At 41.4% G+C, this 26780-nt stretch overlaps 1 protein-coding gene across 3 annotated transcripts in view; it reads left to right on the top strand.

Annotated features, from left to right (window-relative positions):
• The first annotated feature begins 1683 nt into the window (after window positions 1-1683).
• Window positions 1684-26780, top strand: part of TBXAS1 (thromboxane A synthase 1) — a 229573-nt gene continuing 204476 nt past the window's right edge. The window contains exon 1 of one of the 3 annotated variants that reach the window (XM_053978548.1): window positions 1684-1897. In XM_053978548.1, the coding sequence (XP_053834523.1) occupies window positions 1800-1897 (98 nt within the window). In that variant the 5' untranslated portion in view covers window positions 1684-1799. The remainder of the gene's footprint in view (window positions 1898-26780) is intronic. The other 2 variants (XM_053978547.1, XM_053978551.1) reach the window with 2 other exon arrangements.

Raw genomic sequence — 26780 nt, 5'->3', positions numbered from 1 at the left:
TGCAGAACTTTCCAGCAGCAGCAGCAAACCAGCAGAGCTGTTATTGACCTAGAATAGCAGTAGAGTTGTTAATACCTGAAGCAAGGTTTTCTGTGAGCTTCGTCGCTATTCTGCAGAGCTGATGAGCTGGTTAACACCTTTTACTTATTCTGTAAGGATCTGAGGCTGGACAGGAATTAATGCAGTTGTGAAGTACGGAGAACCAAAACAGCAGTGATTCACTTAGAGAAGAGCCAAATCTTTTTAAAGTTCATCGTGTTAAAGACTTTACTTTTTTGATACCTATAATATTAACTTCTCTGATAAAAGCAGGAAGTGTAATAGAGTGATATTGGAGAAGCCTTGTACATTAAATCTAAGCTATTGTCTTGGGGTAGTAAGAGAAGAAACCACTCTTCATCAGGTATGTTATGAGAATCAGATTTTACAGAATTTCTGGTTCTCAAGGTTGCTATATAATTCACAAACCAAGTTTTTGCATAACATTGATTTCCTTATCTTTCAAATAGGTTGTTTAGGATGGGTGGAAACTCTGAAGCACATATATGAAAATTTATAGTTTCATAAGTGACAAACAATAGTGGACAGTTCAGGGAATTTTGTCATGGGCAGAGGTATTTACGTGCAAGCTGCTGCTTCTGTTGTTGTTGCCCTGAAGATTTTTTTGATCATGGAATGGTTACTTTAGTGTATAACAGGTTGGTGGACTTCTCCTGAAGAAGTGCTTCAAGGTGTGTTCATTGGTTTACCTTTCTAATTGGATTGGATCAGATGCTTAAAACAGGCATGAGGTTTGCAGGCAGGAAAATATGGAAGAAAGCTGAAGAATTCATATACAGTGAACAAACCATTTCCAGAACTGCAGTCAAAACTTGATTGTTGTGTGCAGGTTGTTCTAGGGACTGTGGCAGCCTGACTGTGCCACAGTGCAGAGATAGTAGATTTGACCATATTGGTGTTAAACCTGATACTAGAAATACGATGTAGGGGTAGCCAAAGTATCTCTGGAGAGACTGCTTAGTGATACCTCCAAGGGGGACAGTGCACTGAGCCAGGAAAATTTGCTGTAGCCCTCATGAACTTGAGATGATACAGCCAAGCAGTGCTGTTTGTGTGGACTCACTAGCATGGCAGATGCTGACTTATGGATCTGGTACTTCCCCAAAAAATTGGGGTTTTCTGCTCATTTGGTCCTTTTTTATATGCATTCTAGAAGTCACATTAGACCAGCTTTCCTCTAATTCCTCCTTTTATTTGTGATAGTTTAAGTTTGTTCCATTCTTACAAGGTATGACCAGCTTGGAAATTAAGTGCCAATGAAGTTTCATATTGCAAAAATGCTCTATTTTAGTTACGTTAGAGAACTCTACTGTTTGTATGTCAGGGCACCCCTGAAGCGCCTTTATATTTTTCTTCCATGATCTGTAACATGGTCAGGCTGTCTTCCCCATTTATTTTACCCACACATTCCCCAGATTCCCATACTTGAGGTCTAAAAACCTACTCAGCAACGCTGATGTCTCAAGTGGTGGATATGTAAATATTTACTGGCATGACAGTCAGCAACAGTGGGAGGGGGGAAATTGCTACATTCTGCCATTCAAGGAACCTTGAGTTCTGTTTCAGAGTGTGCAGTCGATGAGAAGAAGAAAGGTTTGCAGTCTGTGCTTGACATGTTTTTGCTCTCGGTTCCTGTTCTGTTGCAGATGTCATTCATTTAGCTGTGGAAGGTTTTATCAGCCCTTGTGGAGGCTTTCCCCTGCACACAGCACTCAAGGCTGGAGCTGTAGTGGAGGAAAATGGAGCCTGTAGATCTTCTGGCACTTGCCTCCCTAGAAATGAACAGTACCACGGTCACCCTGGCTTTGCTGGCAATCTTTCTGGTCCTGCTGTATTGGTAAGTTATAGTGGTGAGATGGGTTGCACATCAGACACAAACCCTGCTGAAACCCAGCATCTGTAGAGTCTCATCCATGAGGGGAAACTGGAAGGTAATTTCCTAGGAGGGAAACGGAGGGGGAGTTGGTTTGGAACAAGAGACTGCAATAAATACTCACAAAACTCATTATGCTTTTAGAGAGTTTTCTCCTTGCAATATTGTCTTGTAAGTGCTTTACCAAATGCTAACAAAAATTGTCTTCTAAGTTAACAACTTATTTGTTGGTTTCCTATTAATTTCTTTGGGCAGCAGGAACGTTGGTCCCGGTCAAAAAGAAACCAAGTACTTGTTGGACCTCTTCTCTCTACTGTGCTGCACACTTGTTCTTTGGCTTAAGTGCACAGACACTTACTTTAACTGCTGCTTGAATTTCCTTTCTTGTTCTTTCCACACTGACTTGTAGACACAAATCAGAACAACAGCAACTGTAATGGTTAGCACAGTAGGCAATGCAGTGAGCTGTGCTGAAAAAAAAAACAAACAAAAAAACAATCTCCCCCCTGTCCTGACAATTTCTTTCAGAAATTATATTAGCTGAACTGGGAGTGTTTTTCTGACTTTTCACTTGCATTTCTCTTCAAATCCTGCCTCCCAGTAAAATAATGGGGCTTTTTGCAATTGTATGGGTGTTCAAGAAAAGGTTTTAGGGACTGTTGCAGAAAAAAAAAAAAAATCCAGCAAAAATCCAAAGCTATCCTAGAAGAGAATAGTGATGGCACCATTAGTTTAGCACAATGGTTGTAGCAATGTAAAAGACAGATCACTTTGCATCTATTTTGTCATTCTTTCACCCTGTTGAGCTTTGTTCAACTTTATTCTGTGTTCAGAGAAGGCCTAGAGAGACTAAAAAGAGTCAAACCCATACTTGATGTGTGTTGCTGTATCAAATAGGTGGGTGAGCCTGCTTTCTTAACAAGATCTGCCCAAATAATTGCAAACATACAATTCCTACCTCCTCTGAATTTTATTGGGAAAAAGAACAGTAGCTCTAGATCATTGTTTAGCTGTAGACCTGTGCATCTCTATGAGATTACGGGGGAGAGAGGGAGGACAGAGGCACATCCACAGTTCAGAAAAGCTGCAGATCAGTTGAGATCTGGCCACCTGTGAATCATTTGAAATAGCCTGATACTTCCACATAGCTCATGTCCAGATGTGCTGAGATCTCCAAAGACCTGGAACTGATCTTGTAAATCTTAGGTACTGTCTGGTGTGTGTTTGCCCAGGGCCTCATTTTCTGGTTCAGTTTAGGAAAGGCTGTTCCTCCCCTTGAAGTTAAGACATGGTGGTTTAGTGCACATTTGGTCTTGCCATTAACAAAGCTAACTCTAATTGCAGAGTTAAACCAGACTTGTGGCTGTGGTCAGTTACTGCTAAACTGAGGGCCTACCATAAAAGTTTCAAAAAGTTCAACTTAGCAGTGAGATGGGAAATTGTCTAACAGTAGAGACACCCCATTCAGTATCTCTGCTTTCCTGGCTGAAGGTGAGTTCTGTGAAAGCATCAAGAAAAGGCAGCAGAAGTTTTATATGGGAAAAGTGTTTTATATTTGTAGCTGCCAATGCTTATACTAATCCATCTTGTTGATCTACAGATTCAAGTTTATTTTTAAGTAGCTTGTTAAATATGGATGCCTATAGATCATTCTTCCAATGGGCAGCTGGCAATGATTAAACTTGCAATGAAATAAGCTATGGGCTGTTGGTAGGTTTGCCTGGTGGCTGAGCTGTTCACATCTCTTTATCTCAGTAAAATGCAATGCCTGAGCCTGTAAGGTTAAAGTCTTGAAGCACATCTGCAAGTGTGGTAGTTGTTCAAACTTGCCAACTTTCTAATTTGAATCTATTTTTTTTGAATTTTTTATACTACCTGTGTGTTTAAACAAATCAGTAAAACTCAAAGCATGCTCACATCTTCCTTTATTCATGCCTGAAACCTTGGGTTCAAGGAATTATTTGAACAGTGTGTAAAATAGTTACTAATAGAAATGCAGGTCTCTAATTCTAGAGAATGTTTTTATTACAATCATGTTGTGTACTTGATTATCTGGCTCTTCTAGGAGTTAGAAAACAGGAGTATTGTGTATGGCAGGAGTAATAATAATGTAATAACTCTTAAGGTTCCTTTGAGGTTTTCTTTATAAGCCTTATCCTAATTTTTTAATAACTGCTTATTTTTTTTTTTTCTTTTAGCTTTTTCTTCCAGGATTGTGTCTTTTCAGAAGGGCAGTCCTGGGGAAAGGGAGGAATGAATATTTGCTGTTGTAAATTTTGTTAGCTTATGATTGATTGGGGTCATGTTGTGTCATCTGTTATGTGAGTACAAAGAACGGGCAGTTTGTCCACCTTGTTGGCTGTAAAAGACTTAGTAAGGCTCAACAGAAGGCAGTTGCAGGTAGAGGAGAGAGTAATAAGATCTAATGCACACTAGAATAGGAACGTGGTCATGGCAACATTCATGTTATTGAGCTCTTCCTTAGCACGATTTTTGTGGATGAGGGTACTCAGTGGTTTAAATGACAGCCTTGAGCTGCTGTCCATCGGCTCAGCCTCAGTCCCTGTGAGTGTGTGTATTGTAAGGCCAGCTGGGATTTGTCACAGTTCAGCTGCAGGTGGTATCTTGCTAAACTGTGATGAAACCAATCTCTTCACATTTTTGGGTATGGTGAGGTCATATGAAAGAGGGAGAGAAGAAAGGGTTGATTGGGAAAGGGAGGAAGGCTGTAGCTGCATAAAAATAAACTTACAGGGAAGATGCAAGTATTAGGAAGAAACTTGGATGATTTGATCATTTTTAGGCTGTTATTTATGGTACAATGAAGATCATCAATAACTCTTTATAACAAATTTTGTAATAGCACATCTCTGATTTCTCATGCATTGTCATCAGTGTAATATGAAGATGATGCATGTAGTGTAATGTGTCAATTTTAAATCAGTGGAAGCAACTATAACCTCTCAGTGTTTGTCTTCTACATGACCTTAGGTCAGCTCTAAGGAGAGGCTTTGTAAGGGAGTTGATGAAATGTTGGGAGTAGAAAGACCTGTGAAGCTTTCTGGGTACACAGTCTATTTGGATTTGATTGGGAAGTTGGTTTTTTGGTAATCTGTTAAATTAAGAGGCTGCTCAAGCCTCTTCACTATCCCCCATTCCTGAAGGATTTAGTCATCTGCTAGCCTCCCCATTCTTGCTATTTGTTCTCTGTAGGTAAAGGTCTCTTCTTGCAGATTTCTTATCATGGATTCTTGGATGTCTGCTACTATATCATTATTATTGTGATAGACAGGTTGCTGTTTTATTGACCACAAAAGGGCATAATATGGCTAACTACCAAAGTTCAGTAATACCAGTGGCATAACACTTAGTGCTCTTAAAAAATGTCTTGTCTGTGTCCTCTGCTGTGATTTCTTCCACCCAAACTGATTATCAGAACAGTTTCTTTTAAGAGCACTTTTTTCCTCAATTGCAAGCACTGCTGTCTCTATTTGCCTAATCTCTGTGAATCTCAGGGTTTTTTTTTTTAGGTATGAAAGAAAACCAAACTCTTAAGGGAAGAAAGAGGTTAACATTTACAAACCCCAGTGATATTCTCTATTGAAAAATACAGTAGTATATCTATGCAACATATTGTTCATTTTCATTTCAAACATATGCTGAGTTGGATATCCCATGCTTGGCTGTGGCTGCAAACATTGCTTTGTATCTTTCCTTTTGCTGTCTGGGTAGATGTTTGATAAAATGAAAGCAGGAGTTTATCTTGCTTTAAAGTTTAATGTACCATAAGCTGAGCATTATGAAGAAGCTGTCACAGCATTCAGATACCTGTGTTCAAACTGGATTATCAACCTCTTGTCTAAACAAACCTGGGGTTTTTTAGAAACATGTTCGTTGGATGGGAGTGTTTGTTTATGTTTGTAAGATCCATGTCTAATTGCATGCTTTCAAACATAGCAAAACATAAACTAGTGGTGTTCTGTCTGTTTCTGAAAAGCTAAGTAATTCAGAAAGATGTCATTTTTACATTGAAGTAATATTAATGATTACTTGTGCTAGAGACAAGTATAGAGAGACTTAGAGATTGGGGTCTCCCTAGATCAAGGTACTACCCACCCAGTGCAGAACAAGTAAATTCTGACCCAAAGAATTTGCAGTCTCTGATAAAAAAGAATGAAAACTAAACTTAATATTTTTCCTCCTCTGATCTTAAGTCATTTGCATACAGTTGGATGAGGACAGGCAATGGGGCACATGTGTTAGAGTTTATCAGTTGGTGCCATACCTGCACTAAACCACATCAGAAGTTGATCTCAGGACAAGGTAGTATTTCCATACAGGTCACTTCAACACCATTGCTTGTTTGGCATTACTTTGCATCTGTGGTTTTGGAAAGGGCTCTAAAGGGAGAGTTTAGAGGTCATCTTTCTCCAGGAAAAACTTCAGTCTGGTTTTAAGGTTTTGCATTCTGGTCATAAGGTTTTGCAGAACCTTACTGTTTGGGATTGAGTTAGCTAAAACTTCTTTTTTCTTTTTCCTAAAGTAAATGCCACCTAATACTAGATCTTGGACCAACTTTTGCCCCTCAAAAGATCACTATTTACAAAAGTTATTTGGCATCTAGAGCTCTAGGTTTATGGTCTAAGTGCAGTTATAAGGGAAGTAGATTATTCTCCCTAACACATAATACTTCTGAATAGACTCAGGGACAGGCATGTGACGTTTGCTTTGTTCTCCCCGGGAGCTTGGCTGTGGCGTAGCTTCCACGTGCTGCCGGGGTTTCGGCTGCGGGTTCCCGGACACGGCTCCATGTCTCGGGTGCGTGGGCTGGCCAGCCTCTGTTACTGTGCGCTAGGGATCTGGTAAAGAGGTAAGGAATTTGTCCATTTACTCCGTGCTTGGCAGGAACGGTTTATTGGTCACGCCGCGTGGTTCGGTGGAAAGACGCGACTGCTCCCGGCACTCACATGGGAGAAAATGGCACCAGGGTTCCGGTGGGGTAGGATTTTATGGGGGGCGGGATGAGAGAACGCACAGCCTCCCGCCCAGTAGAGGCGGCTGCCATGGTGGTGACGTCGACCACAGCGACCAACTGAGACGGGGCTGGGGTGGTTACCAGGTCCCTGGGCTAATGGGGATGCGGGATCGGGGTGACTGGCAGGGAACTCTCTGGACAGGATGGGGAGTGTCTGCAGGAGTGACTGGGGTAAGCTCCAATAGCACGCAGCGAGGAGCGAACCACCGCGGGGAGGGGAAAACATGGGGGGTGTGCGGGATTACAGAACTTGGCTATCTAACACAAATTAAAAACCCCTAATCTAAACCTGAACCCCAGGATGCAACACAGGCACTATAAAACTTGCATCCTTTCTAGGTAGGTAGGCCTAACTTTTTCACCTGCCACTGCTGCCATCAAAGGCACAGGGCTGTTAAGACCACTATGGCTGGAAACAGGCCTGGGTGTGGAGCATCAACAAACAGAAGGATGTACAGCTCTGCTCTTCTATCAGGCTCTTCGAGGTGAGAGGTTCAGAGAGGCATCCTAATGCTCAGGTGTCAAAGCCTCTCATTTTCCTTTCTGGCAGAAGGCACAGCTCTGTAGACACAGAGTGCTCAGGGGCTGGTGCTCCTGTACTGCTGCTGGACTCTGGCTGCTGGACTTGTCTCTGTCTCCCACATCCTTCTAACCAGCAAAGCCTGACCTCTGAGCTGAAATCTCAGGCTATGGTCCCTAATGAGGCTTCCCCTATTACATCCTTGTAGCTTCTCAGTTTGCAGTAAGCCCGGCATCAGGTTTACAGGGTCAGAAGGCTGGGGAATTTTGGGGTTTTTAATCTTCTGTTAACCCCAGCTGGTGTTTCTATTTTTTAAATTTTTTTCCTAAAATGGCCATTATCAGTGGAAATCATTCTGCTTCCCTCCCCTTCATTTGAATGTCCCATCAGAAAAGCTAGAAGGATCTGACTCAACAGGAAACATCAGCAAACCACTGTTGATGATAGAAGAAAATCTAAAAGATTCTGAATTGTCTTTGTCATGCAGTTTCACATCAAGCAAATCTGTAATTCCCACTAATGTGTCAAACATAATTTGATCCCACAGCTGTGCAATATATGGCCTTGTCTAAATCAAGCATCTCTAGGTGAGCTTGAGAAGGAACAGAATAAATTACTGAATTATAATTGGGAAAGGTGCCATACCACATATGACTAAATACTTTATTCCTCTGAAAACAAAGTAGATTCGTGTAGATTTGATCATCCAGAATGAAGTTCACTCAGTGCCCTGATGATGCTGCTTTTAAGTAAACAAAGTTATCTTACTTTTGGGGGAAGAAGCAGAGCAGTTTTCTCTTGTTGCTATTGCAGCTTCAGTCCCTAGGTTCTCTGGGGTATACTCAGAGGCTGTTATAACCCCTTGGTTATCCAGACAAGTGTTGGGCCTTTCATGCTGTGCAGTTGTGGTGTTGCTTTGTTGCACTGCACTACAAAACTCAGAAACTGTCTCTGCTCATTTTGTTTTGTTTTCAATTTAGGGATTACATGCCCAGCAGTGTTTATTTGAAGGCACTCAAGTGGTTGTTGCGTTTTTTGCTTTTGTGAAGGTGCACTTTATCCTAAAAAATCTGTAAAAAACTCAATCTCCAGCCTATTCATTCCTTGTGGTTTTTGTTTTTCCCTGAATTTTTTTCATGCCTTTCTCCATTAAATCCCAAATTAAAGTATAGTTTGATTTTAGTGAGTGGAGATTGGAGCCTAAATAGTATGTAAAGGCAGACCTTCAGGGATAGGATGGCTTCCTTTCACAAACCTGGTATATTTATCTGTGTTCTGCTATGGTCTCTAGATCCATGTCCAATGGAGTGAGCTGCAAAGCTGGATAATGCACACAAATAGCTCAAGAGCAAACAGGAGCTGAACTCAGCCCCTGAGCCGTCCAATTTCTGCTTCCACCTCCCATGGGGCTTGGAATGGCCTGGGTCTAGTCTCAGCTGGGTTGTGTAGGCAGGAGGGACCAGCAAGGGATGGAAGTACTCTGACTTCTCCATCAGGCAACTTCTGCCTGAGAGCCTGCTCTGGAGTTTTACTCAGCTCTTCTGGACCTACAGTTTGGTTCTAACTTTTGATCTGGTCTTTGCCTTTGGGTAGGTTGCTTTGTTTAACTTGGGGATATGTGGGCCCCTCTCAAATTGATTTTGGGTACTCTAAATTATCTTCTAGGAGCTCCTGCCTCCATCTACTGACAGTATTAGGAACATGAAGGACTTAATACCCTGCTGGTGGTGCTTTAAATGGAATTGAAATTAGATGATGGGAGAAGGCAATGTAAACAAGTTCCTCAGAGAGAAGGCTCTGCAAGCAGTGCAGCACTCCATCCATTGCACTGGGGCTGTCTCTTGCTGTGTCTTTGCATTTAATTGCCAGACTCAGAGGGGCCTCTCAGGTCTGCTGCAAAGTCTTCAAACACTGCCATGAGCTCTGCTCTTCCCTGAACCCCAGGGGTGCATACTGCAGTTCCTGTAACTGCCCTGCACTGGGGGGACTTGTTGTTCCTCCTGTGCTCCAGGGTGTGTGGATTTTTGTCACTCCACTTTCAGATAGCACACAAAGTGTCCTGCCAGCCTGCCTTTGCTCCCTCTTAAATGAAAAGTTAAAACAATTTGTAGTTTTGACAGGTTAGAAGTCCTCAGAATGCTGAAATACAGATCTATGCTCTCTTTTTTTTCTTGTCTCCTTTAACATTGCTCCCATCATTTTAAAAAATTGCCCATATTCTTCTTCACTCCTTTTTGTCTTTGCATTAGATTTCATCCATACCAATGTTTGTTTTGTCCTCACTGCTGGCTCACAGGTAATTTATGCCTTTGATTGCCATGCCTTGCTTTTCTGTAGGGGAGTTTTATATAGTATTTAATGGAGCTGTCTAAAAACTATTTTAAAATATTGACATATTATTGAGAAATTGTTTTTTATCAGTTCCCCTTGATACACCCAAAATCTTTAGATGGATTTTTCTCTCTCTTATCTCCCTAGTTCTCTTTTTGTTTTTTTTTCCCTATTGAAAACAAAATTTACTGTTCCATGAGCTCAGTATGTGCTAACTGCTATGAAGCAGCTGAAAGAGCTCAAAATATTTTCTGGTTTGGGTTTGGATATGCATTTATTTCACTTTCCCAGGAATAGCAGAGGAGCTTGAGAAAATGATGTTCCATGTCTGCCTCTTCCTTCTCTTGCTTTATATGCCATTGCTTACATTGGTGACAATTTTTTTTTAAGCTTTACTTGTTTATTTGACATGTGTTATCTATGATTGGAGTGATGTGCAGGCCAATAGGAATACGAGAGTTTTAATGAAGGGATCATCTAGCATGAGGGAGATTCTTCATTTCCATTCCTTTGGTAGTTTCTTTCCTGGCTAGGTGCTGTTTTCATGGTTCTGCAGAACCTGTGAAGTTGTTGGGGGAGCAAGGAAGCAGCAAACAAGGAAAAGGGCAAAACTTGTAATATTATTTTTTTTTACTTGGGTAGGAAAAGAAGATGGATGCCCAGCAATAGCAGGGAAAAGACTGGAAAGAATGACTGGGGACAGCGAGATATGACTCCATAAATTTGCAGATGGTTGCTACAGATTGAGGTCAAGTACATGAGGGCAAATTGAGGCTGGAAGAAAGGAGCTGAACTGAGATATGTGTTGGGAGTAGGAAATGGGGTGATGTCTGTGTGCTTGCTTATATGGACAAAGTAAAGTCTACTTCCTTGGAAAGAATAGTTCTTTTCAGCCACTAAAAACCTTGTGATGCTTTTTATGAGTTGAGGGCATCGGAAGGATGAAAAGGCAGTAGACTTTAGAGGAGATGAGTAGTTGGTAATTGTATGATCACAAGCTCCTGCTGAATGAATGCTCTTGGATGAGAACTCTTGGCAGAATTCTGAACCTATAACCCTCGTTATTGTTTTAGTTTACTTGGTGGCAATAAATCTGATGTAATCTGTGCATGCATGTTTGTGGTTTGTCATCCAAAAAGCTCCAAAGAGCTTTTATGTAAACACCCTTTCAGTAGAGCTACAACAATTGAAGAGGTTGTCGAGGCACGTGGTTTGAAATGTGGGAAAGACATGAAATAAAGCCATCCTGGGAGAGGAAGGAGCAGCTAAAGCATCTTCAGTGGAATGCATGCTAGCATGACAGACAGAGAGTTATGGTGGTCAAAAACTGCAAGGGCCCTCTTCCATCTTTAAAATATTGATATGATCTGTTTGTTCTCCAAAGACTTTAACAAATCTCAGTTTTAAGATTTTCTGAAATACTCATCATGGCTTATGATGAAGCAATCTTTCCCAAAAAGTTCTCAGTACAAGCTTCATAGTAGCAAAACTGAGAAGCTGCATATTTATGTTAGGATAGATTTCAGTGAGTGTAACCTTATTGTACTGGACTGATTAATGTCTCTGAATGCTATGATGAACTGTACTCAGTATGGGACCCTGAGTTGACCAATAGTTGCTTAGTAGCCATTCAGGTCAGAGCTCTGGCCAGCAGCTTCAGGAAAGAGCAAACATCTCTTGGTGGGTCCAGAAAGGCTTCAGATCCCCTCTTGTAGCTCGTGAAACAGGGTTGTTCTGGAGTAACATTCAGTAGCCTTCACTTCTGTGTATCTGGCTTGCTCTCTCTCATCCCCTCTTCAGAGGTAGGAATTGGTGGTACAAAGATAAAGAATCCTCAGTTTTACGAGAACTATTCCTAGATATGGCAACAAACCTTGAGTCTTTCCTATTTCAGAAGAATCGTATTTTAAAATTTGTTTGTCTACTAGAAAGTTTTAGACTTCACGTAATTTCTCACAGATTGTGTAGTTGTGTCTCTTGGCAGTTGTGTCTCTTGGTAGTTGTGTTTTAAATTTTTAAAAAGTTTAAATTTTTAGGAGTAGTTAAGTATTCAGTGATTTCACAATATATTTTCTTTCCTGAGTTGTAACTTTTGTTTAATATGAATGGAAGTGCTCTCAATTTGAGTGGAAAAGCAGCCATCTGGTGTTCTCCTAGGACACAGAGATGTTGTCTGTTATTAACTGAAAGAGACCATCAGATCCTGGGTGTCAGGCACAGAGGAGTGAGGGACCTCCCCAAGCAAGGCTGCAGAGCGAGCTTGGAATTTTAATGGTGGGCACAAGATGGTGGAAGGACTGCAGGAACCTGTGCCTTCTCAGGCCATGAATCTCATAAGGACCGGTGTATTTACAATGTAAGTATGTTCATCCTGCCAGGACTCAGTCTGGGATTTGAAAATTGGGATTTGGGTAGTTTATCCCTAACCTGCCTCCTCAGCTTGAGGAGACTCTAACCATTAACAAGCATGGTAAGAAGGCCTTTATTTCCATGGTAGCTTGGTGGCTTAGTTCCTCTTTCAGGCTTTAACTGTGTCACTGGTGGACATTTTCTATTTAATTTTTGACATTGCTAGGATTCTGTGCAGTAAAGCCTTTTTCTTCCTCATTCTCCCCCTTTTTATTTATGTTCCTGAGTGAGAGCATAGCCAAGCAGTGAGCTCAGTGCCATGGAAGCATTTTATATTTTGAGCAGAGATAAAAATCTCATTCCTTCTATAAACAAAACAAATCAACAGATGATGCCCAGGAGAACCATTTCTCTATAGCCATTTTCCTCCAGCTGCTTTCTATTCCATGCAGCTTGCAATGCACCATATCAAATACGTGCGTGCCTTTCCATGTCTGCAAAGCACAAGTTTCCTCCTGACAGTGGCAGCTTCATCATAAAAAAAATAAACAAAAACCCCACTTTTTTTTTTTTTCTTTTACAATGCTGTAATAATAAGATTACTAATAAAGTTGAGATGCTTGGTTGTTTAACAGTGTGTAATTTAGCAATGCTAGAGGATATACTGGAGGAACTCTGCAGTCACAGCCACTGCATCTTCCCTCTGAATGGGTTTGGACTATTTGTCCATGGGAGAATGAGGGACAGAAATAATCTGAGGGAGGCTGAGTGCCTCATAAACATGGCAGAGATGAGAATACAACAAAAAAAAGGCTCATTTAGAGTTTGCTGCCCTGTGTGTGCTTGCATGTGTCCCTGTGTCAGTGAGGAGATCCCCTCCAGTGCTGCAGCAGCTTTGAGGCTGGGCACAAGCTTGTTGCAGGCATGAGATTGGTGGAAGGCAATAGGAATTGGCCCCTTAAGCCTGTTGTAAGCCCTTGGCTGATGGCACCTCTTGCTTCCCTTTAGTTTGGCCATGGTGAACACCTCAAAGGCTGAGGTGGATGGCCAAAAGTTGCAGAAGTGGTGGGGTTGACACCCCGAGGTGCCATGGAAGGAGATCTTGCAAGGGAAAGAGCAGAGGGTTGTCTGGATGAAGAGCTGGTAGGTAAAGTGTATGGCAGGATCTCAAGAAGCTTGGGAATAGTCACAGGTCAGCCCTTGGCAGAGGTGTAGCTGCAAGTATATCTTATCTCAGCAGAATCTTTCTGCTCAACTCCCTCTCCTGAGACATGCTTCTGTACAGGAGGAGGGTGGCCAAGCCAGATGTTCCTAAACTGGAGCCTGGGGGAGTAGTTTCTATCCTTGCAGGGGCAGAGAAAGGTGATACAAGTTTGAACATTGCTAGGTTAATGGGCTGTCTTTTTGTCATAAAGAGTAGCCTCTGAGATGTGAAGGAACCTGGAACTAGTGGGGGAACAGGAGGACAGTAAAATTTGGCAATGTTACTTTTGGTCATCTTGATAAAGCACAGCTTAGAATTGAAGGAAAATAATGTGGTTTCACATCCCAAAAGCTCCTGAGATCTTTCATGTAAACACCTTGCAAGTATCCACATATGAATACACTGACATTTAAAAATAAACACATAGCAAGTGATTCAGGGCAAACAACTTCTAAATGAGCAACCAAACATAACTGATCTGATCGTTGGAGGATCATGTTCAGTGCCCAAAGCAACCCCCTTATCCCATCTCTAGCCAAATGACTCCTGGCAGCTAAGGAAATAACTTTGGGTAAAACCAATAGAATTTTTATAACAGAGACGTCAGCTATTGACCCTGAGTGTATTTTATGACACTGCCTCAGTTTTACCTTGTATATCTTCATTCTGGTGTTGATGTGTTGTTCTGTGTTTTTGAAAAACTGCAGTCTCTCCGCAGCCCTCCAGGATCTGTTACTGCAGCACCAGGCTGTGGGTTCACACTCATCAGCACCAGATCATTCTCTGAGGCAGAGATCATCAGGACAGGGCTGGGCACATGAGACAATTTTGATTTATCTAACTGGGGTGCAAGACAGGTAATTGATACCATCTCTGCTATGCTACTGGGAGAACAAAGGCTGTACCTGGTTTGAAGTTCACTTTTCCATATTAACAAATTTAAGTTAAAAGAACTTTTTTTCTACCAAATCAATTCTTTGTGTGGTATGGCTGAGATGGTTTTAATCAGAGGCTTCTTGCCCTAAATCTGAGTTTACTGAATCGTCAAAACACGGTCTCAAACTTGTGTGAGAACCAAGTTCTGTTACTTTGCTAAATTGCCCTGGTAAAGTTAGGGAGTAGCAAAAAAATTTCAATAGAAATTTCCCTGACTGACAAGTGCACATGAATATTTTTTTTTCCAAAAAAACTTATATTTGTGAAAGTGTTTCCCAAGGTTATTTGCTTATGTCTGAGCATTTAGGCTTGCAGTATCTATGGAGCTTGAACTCAGAGCTTTAAGGAAATGAAAGCTGTGTTATAACATAGCTGATTTTTTTTCCCCCCCCACAGAAGTGAAATATTTTAGGTGCTTAGTTCTTTTGAAAATCTGGATTTAAAGGGGATGGTTCACAACGGGAAATCTTGTCGCAATTTTTGGTAGCTGTGTCTGATTGTTTTTCTGGGTGGCACTCTTTAGGGTCAAGTTATAGAGCTGACTGTAAGATGTAAAACCATTTTGGTAAAGTTTACATGGACAGCCTGTCTCATTAATTATCCAAGGAATTCTGAACTCTTAAATAACAGCTCTAAGCTGATTTACTAGTGCAAGCCCTTTAAATTCATAGGCTGAATTTGCTTTGCATTGCTTAGACTAGCGATAAAACAGTATTGTGGGTTTTTTTCTTTGTTACCTGAGAACATTATTCTCCCACCTTTCAACTTTCACACGGACATTTTTCTGACTGAAAAATGTTGTTAAACATAATATTGATACAGTAAAAGAGCAACCCACACAGAAACCCAAGCTGCACCATAAATCCTTCTCTGAAGTTGCTCACACTGGTTATGTAAATAAAAGAAAATTGATGCTGTTTGCAGAATGTGATGATATAGGGGAAATTTCTCTTATGTGATAGAAATTGTGTGTGTCCATGTGTGCCCCTGTACCTGTCCCCCCACCCAGCTCTTTGTTGTTTTGGTTAGCTCTGTAGATGATATTGACACCAGAAAACCACCCCCGACCCCCACCCCCAGGCGGAAAATGTCCTTTCTCAAGGTTTCACAGAGTATCATTACAGTGACGGTTTTGTCTTTTCCTTGCTTAGGAAAGACCTTTTGACTGAAAAATATATTGCTCAGTTCAGGAGGAATTACTGTATATAACCAAACACTAATGACTTCCTTTGAATGTGGTGGGTTTTGGTTCCAATTCTAAATAATGAATTGTATCTCCACAAACTAAGGGATGCTTCAACCCCTGTGACTGTTGATCCCCAAGGAGGCAGCTGATCCATCTATGGGAGTTTTAATTTTAAATTGCATTGCATTTGTAAATAGCTGGTGGCCAAAATCATTATCATTGTGTTCATTTAAAGATCAGTCAGCATTTTCAAGGGCTAGGCAGTTTCAAAGCTTTCTCTGAGCAAGTTGGAGGCTTTGTCTTGTAGGCTGTGAGCAAATTGTTATAAAACACAAGAGAGCTGGTTGGAGTTTGTGGAATCATAATTAATTGACAATGGTTTTTCAAAAATGACATTTTTCAATTTAAAATAAGCTGTTAAAACAATTTAGAAGAGTGTTGTGATAGTCCCTTGACACATGTGGGGAGCTGTGGGTTAAACATATAAATAATGCTGAAAAGACTATATTTAGTTCCAGACCGATCCAAGGACAACTGAAAAATTGAAGGTCAAATAACAAAACGAAGAAAAGAAAATTATAGCCCTCCTTGTTCTGTTGTGCAGCATGCTGCTTGGCAGCCGTGAAGGTTCAATACTGAGGAATTTGTCACATACAACTATTTATGATTTGTACTTTAGGCAAAGCAAGTAAGCATGAAGTGTATGTACTTATTGACAGCAGCACATCACTGACTCCTGTCACACTGAATCTGGAGAGCTGCTCTGGAGTACTGCAGAATTTTGGGGGGCTGGATATCAAAAGATCTATGACAACCCAATTAAACATTCAATCAATCACAGCTTCCCCCCTGCTCTTGACCCTTAGGCTCTAGCAGTTTCTGCTTGGAACTGAGCTGAAGTGCAACAGGTGCTAAACGGTGGGTCAAGACCATGGCTTGTTTTACTATTTTTATTCGTACAAGCTTTTAAAACTATGGAACGGGGAGAACTCCAGTTCGCAACTAGCTTGGGAGAACTTTCAGTCTGTGCTTGAGCAGGAGTTTTTTCAAACAGCCCAAGTATAGAGCTCAGTGCTTCCAACTGCAGAGACAAGGCCATGGCTTCAACCCATCTAAGTTAACCCTCTGATGGTGGTAATGACTTTTTTCCTTCCTTGTGGAGACACCTCCTGTATTGCTGATCTGGTCAGGATCTGAGGTAGGTGCCAGCTTGGTAGGTGCCAGGTGTTCCCTTCATGTAAGAGTAGTATCTCACTTGAGTGGCTGCATGTAGCACAGGCGCTGCTGGAGCCACAGGACCACAGCTCAGCAGGTCATGCCTATTTATTCAGCTGAGGATCTGCACAATGATGGTGAAACTCTGAATGCTCAGCCTGCTGATACATTGATGGAGATTGTCAGTGATGTGATTTCTGCAATCATGTTTCTGCGATGTTTCACTTGACCTAATCTTGCCAAGCCTGATCATGCCTGCCTGTCCTCTTGCACAGCTCCCAGCATGCCCAGAGCACTTTCCTACTGGCCAACCAGGCCACAGTCCTGGGGCCAGATCCATTCCCTGGAGTATCTGCTGGCCACTTTGCTTGAGACTTGTTCTGACTGTTCTGTTTTTATTAGGTTTTGGGAGTACATGGTATAATTAATTATTTTCACAGGCTTTATTTCATTTAAACTAGTCTCCCACTAGCCTTCTTCTCCTTGAACTGCTTATGAAACCTTATTCTGTTGAAACTACAGGGTATTAACTCACTGAGTAGTGCAGTTTTCAATTGACTAATATACTTTAAATTAAATGCGTGCATTGCATGGACAATGTCTATTTAGACAAAGCTTTGGCTACCAGTTGTGTGAAAATCAAATGCATTTTTTGCAGTGTTAAAAAATTGGTGGGAATACATGTGGTCCAGCTTGGCTAGCAGCTTGTCCCAAGATGAGTGCACTCAACTCTGAAACTGCAACATTCAGAGAAACAGACTTCTTTTGCTTAGATGGAAACCATGTCTTGCATAATTTGTGTTTTTGCAATTTCACTTTAAATCTAGGCTTTGCCTGTCAGAGATAATGGGAAACAATTATTTCTTTCAATTACTAGCTGGCTGTTGTTTACATTTCCTATGAGCATCTCTCTGTCTCTCTTTCTCTCTCTTTCCCCCTCCCCTTTCCCTCTCTCTCCCCCTCTCCTCCCCCCCTTCCCTCCCTCCCTCTCTCTCCCCCTTAAAAATATTTTTATACATGCTGTATCTAAAAAAAAATTCAAAGTGGAGGTCCAGTAATTAGGGTCATTCATTTAGCAATGAGTTTATATCTTTGCAGAAACAAAAAACAAATTGGGATTGTCCTCAGCTGAAGTCCCAGATGATAAATCAGTTTTTGGTCTTGTTTCTTCAGCTCCTGAATTTATTATATACTTAATCTTGACTGTTTTTCAGAATAAGGTGAAAACTCAGTTATGGTTTAGAAGACTGGTCGAAGTCTTAACCTGGTGAAGGACCATATAAACTGAAATTGAAATTTGGCCAAAGAAAGTTGTGTAAAACACTGATTCTTGTAAATGTGTCTCTTAATAGACATGTTTTTAACAAGTGTGTGTCCATTCTTTTTTTTTCTTTCAATATTACAAGAGCAGTGACATGAACAGTGTATCTTTTCAGTAGCTCATTTGTTGTGCTATTTATAGCTTCATTTCCTTTACCTCCAACATTTACACATTATTTACAGACTCATTCTAAGTTAATAAACTTGGATATGCAAGCATATAATATTATTTTAACCACCAAGATATTAATGATTTATGTGAGGAATCCCTGGGTAAAACAGGGAGTTCAGCAGTGGCACAGATGAATATGGGTACAGCTCTAGCTTTGCTTTAGTATATAAAGTTTGACACTTGGATATGCATGTATAAGAAGAGGGAGATGAATTACTGAAACCATCATTTCCCTTACTGTTGACTACCAAAAAAGAAATTAAAAGGGAACTCCCAGCCCTCACTGTTCATGGAATGTCACCACAGCATATTTTGGAGTTGTTTTTGAAGGGTCATTAACCTCACTATCTAAAAGCAAGCAAGCAACCAGCATTCTTCTAGCTGTCAAATACAAGTTAAATGGATTCTTTTAAATTAGTTTTTGCCTCTGAAAAGCATTTTGTTGTTTATGCTTAGTCTGTAAGGGTGCTCAAATGCCCCAGTTAAGGTCAGAGCCAGCCACATCAGGAGAAATAATCTTTACACAACGTGGTATCTAGCTACGCATGCCTTTGTGATGAGAGGAATATACCTTTCCCAACATGATCGAGTAAGAAATACCTTAGCAGCATACAAGGCTTGATTATGATCTTTATTACCTTGCTGTAAAGCAAGAGCAGCACTGCTGAACTCCATGGAATTGCTCTAAATTGAAGTGTGAACTCTGAAATACAGAGCAGAATAAATTCACTTTATACACTTTAACTTGGAGAAGACAAGTCAGTGTGGCAGTCCCAGCAGGATTAACTGCATTCAATCAGTTTCAGGGCTTGTATATCCCAGCATTGTAGGTAGGCTTGGGAAGCTTAGTTAGCAGTAGAAATGTCACTGCTCTTCCACAGAATGCTCTGGTAACAGCCAAACCTCCTAAATAATCATCATCCCTACTGTTCAGTGTGTGAATGCTGGGAACAGAAGTGTTGGGGGAATCTTTCACAGTTCTGGCAGGAAACGTGTCTCTTGGAGAACAGGAGACTTTCCACTGGCGCAAGTCCTTGCTTTTCAAGACCTGTCTCTTTGCTGAGACAGCCATCTGGCCATCTCAGTGGGATGGCAGTTTGTGGTGCAGTGCTGCTGGGGGTGGGTGTTATCTTTCCAGGTGGCAAGGAAAGCCTCTCATGCTTGCATGCCATTGCCGTCGGCAGAATGCACAACTGCAGGGTTTTGAATGCTTAGATTCATTATTCAAACTCCAAAACATTGTGCAGCCTTTTAGCAGAAGTTTTTGTTGTTTTTTTTTTTTTTAATTTTGGCAAGGCGTGGAGGTAACCCTAACCCTGGTGACTCTCACTTTTGCTATTCAAGCCATAAGCGTGTCTTTACTTGCTCACAGGTTTCAAGACTTTGAGATTGCTTTTGGGTCTACGAAGCAACGACAAGCCTAGAAATAAACTCTGGTTGGGCCTCTTTATCTGTGCCCAAACTTCACTTCCTTATGCAATCATGCAATTTTAATATTGATGCTTTCGGAAAAATCCAAATAATGAGGGATTCGCGAAAAAGCTGTGAGATTTTGTTGCCAGGTTTATTTTTGTGCAGCAGAACTAATAAAACTTTAAGGAAGAAGCCTTAGCCAAGTTTTTAAAAGTAGGTTATTTTTTTATTGTGTAAAACAAAATTAAAAACAAAGAAAGAAACCCAAAGCTTGGAGATTGAAACTCAGTTTAATTTGTGTGGCCAGTGTAGACTTTTTGGTGAGCTGGAACCAGGCAAACACGTGTCAGGTGCATAGAAAACAAAGTAGTATCAGTATGTTGGCTATGAACTGATCTTGGCTTCCTCCTCCTTGCTTGCATGATATTACAATGAAAGTTGGCAAAAGGAAATACAATTGCACATGATTAGATGTTGACAGCCAAGGAGCCTGACTTTCTGTTTACAGTGGGGAAAATGAGGAAAAAAAACCTGGGGAGTAAAGCTTCCTATATGTCTTTACACAGTCCTGGAAAACATGAGCTAAAAAAATGTAAGAGAGCCTGTAATACCAATCTGATTGAAGAAAAAAATCTCCAGAATGTTCTAATGAAAAAAATACTCTGATTCAAATTGCAAAGGAAAATCCGTATTCCCTCTGTGTGTGTGCTGTATTCCAGAGCAATTGAAAAATGTATGCTAACAGGAAAGGGGGGACAAGTATTCCCCTTTCCTGGACTTTTGATATAATTATTTAGCCAACTCTGAGAGAATCTCTGCATACTCTAAAACTTCAGTCATTTCTGAAATATTGATCTGGGAAGGTCACTAAATTCCAGAGCTGGTGAGATCAGGGTAGTGAGATCAGGTGACAGGCCCGATGGTACCCACTGATTTAGTTGTTTAGACACTTTAACCAAACCATGACCTTCTTGATCCAGAGGCTCTTTGATCTAACTGTGTGAAAACACAGCTGCTTTTACTGCGTATTGCATGCTAGTGTGCATGAAGGCATTATGGGAACTTCTCGTGACACTTCTGTTAATTATTCTGGTGTCAGTTTATAAAAATGAGTATTTCCCACTGGCGGGGCACTGGAATGGGAAGTGGTCACAGCACTGAGCCTGACAGAGTTCAAGAAGAATTTGGACAATACTCTCAGGCACATGGTGTGACTTTTGGAGATGGTCCTGTGCAGGGCCAGGAGCTGGACTCCATGATCCTTGTAGGTCCCTTCCAACTCAGCATATTCTGTGACTATCTGGCGATCAAAGTCTCTTCTAATAGTGACTTCAGGTTGCTGTGACTCGTGGTGTGCAGTGGCAGAGAACCCTCTGGCTCCCAGGCTCTGCATGCAGAGACTGACGGATGCCCCATTCCCATGCTCAGTGCCAATTCCTCAATGCCTACTTTCCTCTGCACCTCTGTACCACCTGTGCAGTGCAGCCCACGGTACTGGTGTCAAGCAAACAGAGCTTCCAGTGTGGGATCCGGGTCTGCCCTGGGTTCCACTTCTGTATAAAACTGCCTGTGGTCTGGGTCTGTTCAGGGATGAACTTGTGCTTTGCTATTTTTTTGTCAAAATGTATATTTCTCTCAATTTTGGGTAGCTGTTTGGTTTTCGACATCTCTATAACACAGTGGTTCTCTCTGGAGATACTCTGCCATCAGTTCTCCACTGTCTGTGCCAGAGTCCACATGGCATTTCCTTCCCCAGCAGAAAAATAGGTATGGAGCAGAAATTAAGCCTGCGAAAGCTGTACTATGGTCCCATGGAATTATATGCCCAGATCCATATGAGATCATACACTGGAGCCCAGCTGCTTCCTGCCCCAAGTTTAAATACCGTGAGCACAATAGTAAAGCTCCATGATGTATGGATGTGACCTGGAATCACTTAGAGCAGAGGAGCGGGATGGAGAATTTATGTCTAGCCCAGGGCAGAGCACGTGGGCTCCTGGCTATTGTGTACTGTTGCCTTTTCACTTGCACACAAGCTTATCAAAATGTTTTTGCAGGCTTGCTCCAACTTTCCTGTGCAGCTTTTAACTCTTCATTTGAGGATCTTTGTGAACTCAGCAGTAGCAGGCAGTGCTCAGAGAGAGTGAGTAGTGAGAGCTCAGTTGGAGCCAGGCAAAAAACCCAGGCTGCTGCAGAGCTTGGCAGGAGCTGGGAGCCCACAACACTGTCTCTGCAGGCATGCTGGCTTGTCTCCTTTCCCCACAGGCATAAGAGTAGAAGCATTTAAAAATAAAGAGGAAGACAGTGTGGAGTGCCAGTGTTGTGTCCCTCTGAATATGATCTGAAAGTATATTCTAGGGAGGTTTAAAGCTGATTAGACATGTGAACTGGAATTAGAAATATAAAGTGCATCCAGAGAGGCATCACAACTCCTTATAAAGTCAAGCAAAAATAATTCCATGATGCTTTCTCTCCCCATAAACAAACACTTCCATGGAGACTGTCTTTGGGGTAAGCAAACCTGGCCCCACAGTACTGAGTGCTAAACTAAAGATGAAAAGATGGTTGCTGGCCCAATAATCTTGAATACATTGAAATGAAGGTTAGTTCATACTCTCTTTCATGTGTACAGTAAGCAACAAATTACAAATCCTTAAAGTATGTTTTGTGTTTAGTAGAGAAATGGTTGTGTTTTTTGAGGCAGACAGACAATACCTCAAGCTTTCATCCAAACTGAAGTAAAGAATTGAAGCACCTCCTTTTTATGATTTTTCTGTTTTTAAAAAATGCTTTTACCCACTTTGTATGTAGCATTTGCACAGTGCAGGCATAAAAAGTGATCAGGGGAACAGTCTCTGCAGGCACTGGCAGGTTTTTACAGTGTGTACAAAGCTCTGGAAGAAGCACTTTTGGGAACTTTTTCCTCTGGCCACAGAATGGTCCTTAGCTGCAGAAAAATAAATTACTTTAAGATGGGAACTTTTTATTTTTTTCATGAGTGTGTAGATGTTTTATGGTAAAATTAGATAATTGAAATGCTCTGGGTTGTTTTTTTTTTTTTTTTTCCTCCTTGTGTTTGTTTGTTTCTTGCTGTGGTTACCTATTGAGCACCAAACCAAATTGCTAAATATTTGCTAAACATAGTATAACACCAAAGCAAGACTGTCAAACATAGTCCAAATTCATAGCAAGGCAACAAGTAAATTTTTTAATTTTATTGTGAATATCTGAGGAATCAGCTGAGCATTTGTAAAGTACCTGAGCTCTTATCAGGCTGACTTCTAATGTGGTTTTATATCAGAATTTGTATAATGGAGGAGTGTGGAAGGAATTATTTCATCTGCTTAGCACTATCTATATGAAATACTCACCTAGAACAGCAGATCTAGTTGAACATTTCAAAGAAAAATAGCTTTCAAAGTATGCACTTTCTCTCTTCTAGGTTAAAAGAATTATGTAGAGGCTTAAGCAGTTAGCTGTATTCTGCCCTTTCATATAATGCAATAGGGAATGATAATTTACTTTTGTGTTTAATATTATGCAGCTGTGGGCTGGCTGTAAAGTCTGGAAACATGCTTACACCCGTATGAGAGGCGTGCTCCACTTCCACTGTCTGTTAGAGAGATGGAAGAAGTATTGCTAGAAAACTCCACAGAGTGCTATAAAACTGTGTCAGGAGTGCGTTGCTGCAGGGATCAAATAACAACCTGCAAAAAGCTGCTGTCTGTTTTTCTGGTAGGATGCACATAGAAAATAGTGTACTTTTCAAAGGAAATTTTTAAAAGGCCAAATTTGACTGGGACTGGAAAGTCACCTTGAAAAGTAACGAGCACTTTGCATTCACTTGCTTTATTACTTGTATGCAAATTGGATACACACACATACAGCAGGAAAGGTATGGCCAGAGCATTTTCTTTCACATGTGACTCTTGAGGTGTTAAATCAGCCAGCACTGTTAAATGGCTGCAGGGCAGGAAATTGGAGCTGGGTCCTGGAGCAGCGGAGAGTGAGCCTGGGCTGCCTAGGGGACTTCTCACTGGACCTAGAGGGAGCTTTTGTGGAACTCTCTGTAGCACATGGTGTCATGGCACAGTATGAGTCAAGGAAATGGATTTCAAAGATGGTGTAGTCAAGGGAAAATTGGGAGAATCAAGGAAGGAAGGAAATCAGTCAATATTGAGGTGCCTGAGCAAGTCACTGAGAAAATGGTGTTTCGGTAGAGGGTGTTGGGTAACTGTGGGGAATGCTGGTAGTATTTTCTGCTCTACTAAAGATGGAAACACTTTGTTAAATTTAAACTCGTCTAACTTTCAGCTATCTGGTTCTTATAGCAACCCTGTGAAGTGCATATGTGATATTGAAATGGATTTGATGGCTTGTGATGGAGTCTGTGAGATTAGAGTTCACTTTCCCACAATGATCCTCTCTCCCTGGGCTGCATTTTTGCATCCAGTACAGCTGTACTTGGCTATGGGTGTGCTTCTGCTGAAACCCTCCCTGGAGTTCAAAATGCCACAGTCTTGCTGGCATAACACTGCTAGCCGTGGGCATGTGTCAGCCCAGCAGGCTGTTGGTATACCTCTCCTTTCTTGGGATCCTGGTGTTAGGCAAAAAGTAAACACACAGTGGGGGCCAGGCAGGAGAGAGAGGGATGCTCAGAAGGGAGAGGGTGATGCCATGAGAGGTCACATTTCTGTAGGCTTTTCTGTACACTTTGTTCCTCCCCAGTTTACAAGCTGTGCTGGAGAAAAGGACTGATGTACAGAGATGTCAGACTGTGCCAGAGCAGAGCTGTGTTCTTACATAGCTCAATATAATGCTGTATCTGGGAAGAAAGCCTGAATTATTCACTCACTTGCATAACTGCATGTAAGAGTGTTTATAATCAAGGACTTGTGCTCTGTCCATATTTATGAATGACCAGGGCTGAATCTGGGCATAATTCCAGCACTGATACTGTGTATGAGTTGCACAACTGTTGTGAGTACATGACATTGCTGCTCCATGCGAGGCCATGGGACTGATGGGACATCTGGCAGAGTTTGTGCTCCCTGCTTTGAGCAGCTCATGTGCAGAGGGGACTGCTACTGTGCAAGCACAAAACTCGGCACACTTAGAAGTCCTTCCACTGATTTGGCCCCTGTCTTTGGCCAAAGCAGAGGTCCTTCTCCCCCAGACAATTTAACTAGTTATGAGCCACCCCTTGAATTTACCAGGATTCTGTCTCCAGCAAAAATGGTAACTCCCTTACTCCAGTTATTAACACCCTTGAGTACTAATTGTTCACTCTTTCTGACTTTTATTAATGGCATATGGATATAGTGTCTTCATTGTAGTTGATGAATTATTGGGCAAAGTGTTGCAATTAGTTTCACAGCTGCTTTGATCATTGATGTGAAACACTTGTACTTCTCTGGAGGCCACTTTAAATGGGAATCTGATCCAGACCATCATTACCAACCCCTTTTGCTTTCACCTTCAGGTGAAGGAATAAAAGCCTTGATGTTACCTTGGGAGAAAATTAGCAAAACTGCCGTGTTTGTTTCACTCACACTTCAAGATTCTGCTCCATACTGTGTTCTTCCCACACCCCAACTGGACTCCCCTCACAGGGGATCATTCACCCTCTAGTTACCACTTTGTAATGATCTAGTCACAGGCAGTCTGCTTGTTCTATTTTCCTCCTCTTCAAGGTCCCCTGTGTCAGGTGGCTGGGTCAGAGCCTCTGCTGACAGGACTAGTCCCAGAGTGGGTCTCCAGTCCCTCCTGGAAGTAATGAGAATCCTGTCAGTCCCCTGTGTCTGATTGTGTGAGGCACAAAGCAGTGAGACCTTCTTGCTCTGCAGATCCATGGTCTGGAGCAGAGGACTGCTGCTGCTGTTGTGTTCACTATCAGCCAATAGCTGCTGGCCAGTGTTCTGGATAAGGTTCTGCCTGCTGTACTGACATCCATCCAATTTGGGTAAATGCTGGATTAAGCAAGAGAGGCAGTGAGAAAATGTCATGCTGATTTCCCAGGAACAGCGTGTGATGTATAACTTCCTTGCCTCGTCCTAAATGAATTAACACTGCTGTAGAAAATGGAAAAAACCCAAGCCTCTCTATTCTTTCTCCTTGCACATACTAGGAGAGGGAATTTGCCTCCCTGACCACATGCTGGCAGGTCAGTAGATCCCTTCTGAAATTACACAGAATTAAGGATCTAAAATAATGTTCCTGTGGTTGCATCACATACTCTAATTTCACTTCCCTGCCCAAAGTAATCTTTTCTCTTAGGAAATGCAATTTCAAGTTAGTGAGCAGTTATTCTACTTTTTTCTAGCAACTATGTGTAACTTTGGACAACATGAAGAGTTTGTTTTGAGGAGGAAGCATGGTTCCCAATTGTAACATGTCATGGGTCACTTGGTCATAAAAATATTCTGTTGTTTCTCTTTTGGAGATACAACAGAGTTCCCTCTGTTGCTTCTAGAAATGTGCATATACAAAACACACAGCAGTAGAGCTCTGAAAGAACTCACCTTCCAAACTAGTTGTTTACTCAACTCCTTTTCAAGTGTATTTTTGTCCAAAGCCAGGATACAGCATGTTGTTCATAAGCTCTGCTTGAGGAGTTAGATTCTTCGTTGTTCTCCAATGGCTGGACCAGGGAATCATGGCATTGTCTGTATCTGGCAGCAAGAACACAGTCCAACCCTAAATGGTTAACTTCTTTGGGACAGTCTGTCACCAATTACCAGGAATGGTTAGTTTTCTCTTTGAAGACTAACTCTCTTTGGGAGGAAGATGGTGGCTGCTGTTTTTAGAAAGCAAAAAAAAAAAAAAAAAAAAAAAAAAAAAAAAAAAAAAAAAAAAAAAAAAAAAATTGCAATTACCTTTACTGAAGGAAGAGAGCAGCTCTAATAGGATTTTTTTATCAGACTATTTTTTTAGACTATTTGGGTATTTCAGTGATTATTACTACACTGCTCTTTTTCCTCAGGGGATGCTAGACTGTTCCAAAAGCATTTGTTAGTTTACTTGGGCATTAAAGGAGTCCTTATGAATTTCGATTTTCCTAAAGTACTTCAAAGTGTTCCTAGAGGCTCAAGCTGATTTGAACTTAACCTTTTCTGCCCAGTCTTGTCATATGTGTGAGCCCAAAGATTTTAAGCAAGAGGTCAGTG

Source organism: Vidua macroura, chromosome 5 (genome assembly GCF_024509145.1).
Source record: "Vidua macroura isolate BioBank_ID:100142 chromosome 5, ASM2450914v1, whole genome shotgun sequence".
Taxonomy (NCBI): Eukaryota; Metazoa; Chordata; class Aves; order Passeriformes; family Viduidae; genus Vidua; species Vidua macroura.
The sequence above is the reverse complement of the archived record's forward strand: the minus strand, read 5'-3'. Positions and strand labels throughout refer to the sequence as shown.